We start from the raw sequence: 7,857 nt of genomic DNA on the forward strand, positions 1-7,857 counted from the left end.
CCGCGAGTAAATCCGGTAAAATCTCTGCTCGCAACGCCGCTTCCAAATTAGTTCACTAGCACCGTAGTGTGGTGGTGAGCAACTTTCCCTTCTATCTCTTCGCGAAACGAAGCTTAGATCTAGATGAAATGGGAAGGTTTGTGTTTGACGGTTTTGAAATCCCTAACGCCGTTTTTCTTCGTTTTCGAATCAAACAAGAAGAATGAAGTTGAGTAATCTTCTCTCTCACACTCACTAAACCTTGGGTTTCTAATCTTGAAGAAAGGAAACAAAGAAAAACGAAAATGGAGGAAGGAGGGAGAATGGTCGCGCGTGAACAGAGGAAGAAGATGGAAATTTTGCTTTTTCTTTCTTTTCTCTTTCTTTCCTTTCTTTTTCCTTTCTTCCTTCTTTCCTTTTTATATTCTTTTCTTTTCCTTTTCCTTCCTTCTAATTTCCTTTCTTTCTATTCTCTCCAAACAAACATACATACATATATATATTAATTGTAACTTAACAAATATCCACATATTTATTAAAATTACCATTTCACCCGTAACACATTAAATTCTCCGTAAAGGATCCACCGCAGTTAATTTAATTTATTTATCGACGAGTAATTCTAATCGGCATCGAAATATCTTTTGATCATATAAACTCCAAAATATTATAAACTTTGGCTAAAAAGCCTCCGAGCCAAAATCCAAAATACACAAAAATACATAAAGTGTACTTTAAAATTATGGATCTTACAGTAAAGGGGATAGAAACAAAAACCCTTCTTCCACAGTAAAGGAGAACTTTCTGTTCATCGCATTCAATCAACGCCGTTAGCCGTTCGCCCCTGACCGCCACTTCAAATCACAGGTTCTGTGTAAGACCCATGATTTTAAAGTATACCTTATGTATTTTAGTGTATTTTGGTATTGAACACAGAGACTTTTTAGCCAAAGTTATTAATATTTTGGAGTTTATATGACCAAAAAGATATTTTGATGCCGATTAGAATTACTCGTCGATGAATAAATTAAATTAACTGCAGTGAATCTTTTACGAAGAATTTAATGCGTTGTGGGTGAAATGGTAATTTTACTAAATATCTAGATATTTGGAGATATTTGTTAAAAGTAATTAATATATATATATATATATATATATATATATGTATGTATGTTTGTGTGGAGGGAAAAGAGGAGGAAATAGAGAGAAGAGAAAATAGAAAAGAGGGAAAAAGAAAGAAAAGAAAAGGAAAGGAAGGAAAGGCAAAAGAAAGAAAACGTAACATTTTCCTCTTTCTTCCTCTGCCTCGTGCTCACCCTCAATCTCCCTTTTTCTCCTTCGTTGATTTTCCTTTCTTTTTCTTTCTTTGGCTTCAAAAATAGAAACCCAAGGATTAGTGGGTAAGAAAGCAAGAATTTCTCAGCTTCACTCTTCCTCTTTGATTTGAAAACGAAGAAAAACGGTGTTAGGGATTTCAAAACCGTTAAACACAAACCTCCCCGTTTCATCTAGATCTAAGCTTCGTTTCGCGAAGAGATAGAAGGGAAAGTTGCTCACTACCACGCTACGGTGCTAGGGAACCAACTTTGGAAGCAGCGTTTCAAGTGGAGATTTTACCGGATTTACTTGCGGTACCGTAATCGAACGTTAAAGCTAACGAGAAGGTAAGGGCTCCTTCCAAACTTTTAGTTTGCATTTAGGGACTTATCTGTGGTTGTGTGGAAAGGAATTTGTTAGGGTTGAAGTGTTGATTTGGGGGAAAAAGAATCTAATGCTTTATGGGTAAAATCTTAGAGTTAGGTTTTGGTTATATTGATGAATGTTTCGTGGAAAATGAATTTAAACTCATTTATGTATGATTTTGAGTAAATGAAACTTGTTGTGTTTGAGTGATGGATTGTGTTGATTTGTGTTCGTCGTATTTGACGTGTTCTTAATTAATACTGATGAAATTGGTTGTGTGTATGGTTGGATTATGTGGAGAAATGAATTGATGTGTTTTGGTATGAGTTATGGATTGGATCTGATAAAAGGTTTGAGTTGTTTTGTGTGGAATTTGAAAACCATTATAGTTAAATGAGTATTAAGAATGGGGAATCTCTTAATGTCTTGTTTACTTAATGTTCGTTTTGGAAATCGTTTAAGTTAAAAGAGTATTAAGAATGGGGAATCTCTTAATGTCTTGTTTACTTAATGTTCGTTTTGGAAATCGTTTAAGTTAAAAGAGTATTAAGAATGGGGAATCTCTTAATATTTCTGTTTACTTAATGTTTGTTTTGAAAATCATTTAAGTCAAAAGAGTACTAAGAATGGGGAATCTCTTAATATTTCTGTTTGCTTAATGTTTGTTGTGAAAATCGTTTAAGTTAAATGAGTATTAAAAATGGGGAATCTTTTAATATATGCATTTGCTTAACGATTGTTGTGGATGGAGTCAATATATGCTCATGCATTTTCATTCTTTTTGTAAATCGTGCAGACCCGTGATAGGTGGCACCTTGATAAATAGTACTTTGGCCTGTGATAGGCGGTACATTTATGATTTACGTTTTTGAAAACCGTGCAGACCCGTGATAGGTGGCACCTCGATAAACGGTACGGGCCCGTGATAGGCAGTACGTTTATGGTTTTCGCTTTTTTGTAAATTGTGCAGACCCGTGATAGGTGGCACCTCGAAAAACAGTACGGGCCCGTGATAGGCAGTACGTTTATGGTTTTCGCTTTTTTGTAAATTGTGCAGACCCGTGATAGGTGGCACCTCGAAAAACAGTACGGGCCCGTGATAGGCAGTACGTTTATGGTTTTCGCTTTTTTGTAAATTGTGCAGACCCGTGATAGGTGGCACCTCGAAAAACAGTACGGGCCCGTGATAGGCAGTACGTTTATGGTTTTCGCTTTTTTGTAAATTGTGCAGACCCGTGATAGGTGGCACCTCGAAAAACAGTACGGGCCCGTGATAGGCAGTACGTTTATGGTTTTCGCTTTTTTGTAAATTGTGCAGACCCGTGATAGGTGGCACCTCGAATTTTGGCATATACGCATCGCATTAGGGTGCTTGGCACACGAGTCATATTTGATTCAAGTTTATGATTGAGTGTTTTGAATTTGAGTTGTCGTGGTAATTGTGTTGAAATTGCTAAGTGTTATGTATTGATTATCGGGTGTAAGTGTGATGGATTGTAAAACTATTTTGAAACCCAATTTGTCATGGTGATTGTGTGGGAATTGCTAAGTGTTAATATTTGGAGTTGTGTATGAATGTGATTGAATTAGTTTATGTATTTTTGGAAGGATAAGCTGAGAAATCGATTTCCCAGTCGATTTGGGAAGTTACAGGGGCTCAACTATTTATAAAATCGATTTCCCAATCGATTTGGGAAGTTACAGGGGCTCAACTATTTATAAAATCGATTTCCCAATCGATTTGGCCATGCAGGAATTCAGCAAAACTGTAAGAAATCGATTTGGAAATCGATTGGCATTAAGTCAGGGGCTCAGCTATCCTGTCAATCGATTGCCCAATCGATTGAATTAAGCCCAAAGTTCAAATTTCACTAAAAACCTTCAGGAAATCGATTTGGAAATCGATTGGCTTAGTAGAAATTCTTATTTTGAGTTAGATAACAGATTGCTCAATTGATTTATCAATGTCTTGGTTAGTTATGTATTACTTGATGGATTGAGAACCTTATTTTGACTTCATTTTTAATTGGTAAGCATTATATGAACTTTTAGCACATGGAAAATCCTTTTTAAGGTGCATGCTTAGTTGAAAGGTTATTTTGTGCATTTAAAACTTAAATGTTATGTGTTATCTGTTAATTTCGGTTGGTGACCCTTTACAACTATTGTGGAAATCTGGGCTTTGCCCTCAGATGAGAGCCAGGACGATCCTACCGGTTCGTACCCTACGGATGGGAATATAGATGGGAATGCTTGAATGGAGCTATGTTAGGAGGATCTCACAGGGCGCGTGGAGATCACTCAGGGTGTATAGCTATAGTTTTTTTGAAGAATGACCAGATTAGGGTTAAATAGAGGGAACATATGTTTTTTGGATTACGTCATTTTGAACTGGAAAACTGTACCTTTACTAATATTGTTAGTATGACATGTTATTTTCGATGGGTTACATGTACCACTTTTTGATGTGTAAATACTTTGGATTCATATTTTGAGAAACCTTTCCGCTGCTTGTAAAAATTAATGACTCAATTATTTATCCAAAGGTATTTCCTTATTTGTTTTCTCTGTTTTATTTTAATTTCTTTTAAAAAAAAAAATACACCCTCGCTTTGAAAATCGGGGTGTTACATTCTGTCATTCTCTCTGGTTCTTCTGTCGTTCGTGTTCTCTCTCTCATTCGATCTCTCCTGTTCTTTTTTTCTCTGTTTTACTCCCATTCGTTGTTGTTATCTCATTTGCTCTCTCTAATTTGTTCCATTTTCATGATTATTTGTTGTGTATCTGAATATTTATTAACTTATTTGCAAACTCTAACTCGTTCTCACGTTTTGTTCTTGTACAGCTCATTGAAGTCCCTAACATCTCATTTCACAGGTAAAAGCTTGAAAATCCCTAACTCTGTTAGTTTAATTCCTAAATCTGTTGTGAGGTGTGATATTGATTTTTTTTTTTTTGCTTGGATACTAATACTGATATTGAGTCTAGCGGTACCATTTTTATTTTGCTTGGAATCTGATTTTTTTTTGCTTGGATATTGTTTGCTTAGATACTGATATTAATTCCTAACTTCTAACTCTATTGTGAGGTGTGATGCTGACATTGAGGTGTTCTTATTTGTTAATACATGTTTATATTGGTTGATACAAGTTTATATTTTTTTGGGAATTGATTGGAATTAGATGGAATGTGTTCTTATTTGTTGCAAAAGGAATCTTATGTGGCATTTGTGATTGAACTTTAGCTACAAAATATGTAATGATGATGTGAATTTACCTAGTGCAAATCCAGTCACCAGTTTTCCATCCTGGAGGGTAATTGCAATCAGAGGCTTCCATGTTTCCACCAAATCCACAAGAATAAGAACTTTTCAATACACCACATCTATAACAGCTTGTTCTGCTAGCATAGTTGTGGGCTCCACAGTTCATACCATTGCAATACCAGTCCCTTGCCAAGGTCCAGTTGTATTTATATGTTTCTGGATCAGGGCCTCCAATTTTAGGGTATCCACAATTTTGGCATGCATCCCTCTTCTTGAAATTTATGTGCTGACAAGAACCACACATCCAATCTCCTCCAGTCCAACTCATTTTAACTGCTATATGTATAAAATCTTTTAACATTTATTTTTCCTTCAATTCTCAATGCAACCATAAAATATATATATAACATATATAACATAACTTATTGCATATATCCAAGAAATGAAACATGATAATGAGAAATACTAGTTTTGTTTGCAAAATAGATCCATGAAAGTTTTGTTTGCATAGGGAATTTTGATCATGGTGATATATTACACTCTGGAAAATAACATGTCTTTTTTATTGGTTATGATAAACACTTTTTCTTTTTATTGAAGAGTGACATTAATGATTATTTTACAATTATCCTCAAGAGGATTTGAACTCAATATCTTTAGATTTATAAACTAAACTTTTATCACCGATCCTTAGCTAACACCTCAAGTATACTTTTACTGCTCTTGGTTAATATAAATAACAAAAAATTTCAAGTACCCTTTTAAGTAATATGATTAAACTATGAGGTTCCACTTAACAAAGGTAGATTGCTTATATAATAATCATGTATAGAGAAATTATATGTGATGTGAATTATAAACAGAAAATAAGAACCTTACCTTGTTTGTATTTTACCAATTTTTTAAATATATTGTTTTATGCAGTATCATACATCACGTTCATGTGTTATTTATTTCATCTTCTCCTTTATTATGAATCTTTTATGCACATGAATGGAATGAGAGGTGATTGGAATTGGTTGCAATTGGTTGGAATGTGTTCTTATTTGTTCTTATTTATTGCAAAAGGAATGTTAAGTTAGTTTGACAATTTTACAGCAATAACTTGTTATAGTTAGTTTGACAATTTAAGTTAGTTTGACAATGAGAGCTAAATTATCTGCAACTAATTTTACAGCAAATATCTGCATAACTATTTATAGTTAGTTTGACAATTAGTTTATGTTTGGAGAACATTATTTTCAATTTGAACTTTGAGTAATAACTTGTTTGAGGTTTGTATAGGTATCCTATTTGATATGTAAAATTACATTCTGTTCACAGTTTCATCGCTCCTCAATTATTTGTTTGTCCTTCAAAATATGGATGGCTACCATCCAGATCGTAGTTGGGTATATGATAGACTTTATGTTCAACGAGGGGAGTTGAAACCAGCCTTCCCAAAAGGTGTTGAAGAGTTTATAACAAAGGCAATAAGTCGAAATCAATTTGTAAAAGATGGTGGCATCAAATGTCCTTGTCACAATTGCATGTGTAGCGGTATATTGTCTGCAAGTGAAGTCAAACTTCACTTGTATAGGTTTGGGTTCCAACCAAATTATTGGTATTGGACTAAGCATGGTGAAGAAGCCCCGCATATTGACCCAGAAATATTCCAAGTAGTAGTGGAAATATTGATAACGATGATCCGTTTATGTTAATGCAACATATGGTCGATGATGCATTTGGTCCTACGTATGACTTCCAAATTATGGGTGATGACGGCAACGAGGAAGAGAAAAATGAAGAGCCCCCAAATGATGATGCTCAAGACTTTTATGATTTGTTAGCTGCTGCAAACAAACCCTTATATGAGGGGGCTTCTCATTCAAAACTTTCAATATGCGTGAAACTTTTAGCTTGCAAATCAAATTGGAATGTTCCACAGAAATGTCTTTTAAGGATTCACTTCCAAAAAAATTTTACCAAGCGAAAAAATTGGTGACAATGCTAGGATTGAAGTCAGAGAAAATTGATTGTTGTGTTAAAGGGTGCATGTTGTACTACAAAGACAATAGTGCATATATAGAGTGTAGGTTTTGCCATGAACCTCGATATGTTCCTCGTAAGCCTGGGATAGGTAACCACAAAGACATTCCAGTTAAGAGGATGTTCTATATATGCCAATCACTCCAAGGTTAAAAAGATTGTATGCATCAATGGAAACTGCTGCCCAAATGAGATGGCATCAACATAATAGATCGAGTTCAGGCAGTTTACGTCATCCATCAGATGGAGAAGCTTGGAACCTTTTTGATGCAAAGTATCAAAACTTTGCAAATGAACCAAGAAATGTAAGGCTTGGTTTATGTTCTGATGGCTTCACGCCATACATTCAGGCCTCTTCATCCCCATATTCATGTTGGCATGTTATTGTGACCCCGTATAATCTCCCGCCCGAAATGTGCATGACTAAACCATTCATGTTTTTGACTTATCTCATACCTGGACCATCTAACCCAAAAGCAAACATTGAAGTATATTTACAACCATTAATAGATGAGCTTAAACAGTTGTGGAGTGAATGGGATTTGACTTATGATATTTTCATGAAACAAAATTTTGTAATGAGGGCAACCTTAATGTGGACAATTAACGATTTTCCTGCTTATGGCATGTTATCTGGGTGGAGTACCCAAGGTAAGGTGGCATGTCTGGTGTGTATGGATGGAAATAAGGCCTTTACCTTAAAATACGGTGGCAAAAATTCATGATTTGATTGTCACCGTCGTTTTTTACCTCATAATCATGCATTTAGAAGAAGTAAAAAAGGGTTCACTAAAAATAGGGTTGTGAAAGATGAACCACCTCCAATATTGACCGGTGAAGAAGTTTGGGGTTGGGTTCACAATATTCCACGAGTGATAGATAATGCACATTCTAAATTGTCG

The 7,857-nt window shown here is 35.1% G+C and overlaps 1 protein-coding gene across 1 annotated transcript; it reads right to left on the minus strand.

Moving 5' to 3' along the window:
* Positions 1 to 4,934: 4,934 nt before the first annotated feature.
* On the minus strand, positions 4,935 to 5,255 carry LOC101489355 (uncharacterized). Its single transcript, XM_004488873.1, has one exon. The coding sequence runs from the start codon at positions 5,253 to 5,255 to the stop codon at positions 4,935 to 4,937; it is 321 nt and encodes a 106-aa protein (XP_004488930.1).
* Between the last annotated feature and the right edge of the window lie 2,602 nt (positions 5,256 to 7,857).

This window comes from Cicer arietinum, chromosome 1 (assembly GCF_000331145.2).
Source record: "Cicer arietinum cultivar CDC Frontier isolate Library 1 chromosome 1, Cicar.CDCFrontier_v2.0, whole genome shotgun sequence".
NCBI classification, from domain to species: domain Eukaryota; kingdom Viridiplantae; phylum Streptophyta; class Magnoliopsida; order Fabales; family Fabaceae; genus Cicer; species Cicer arietinum.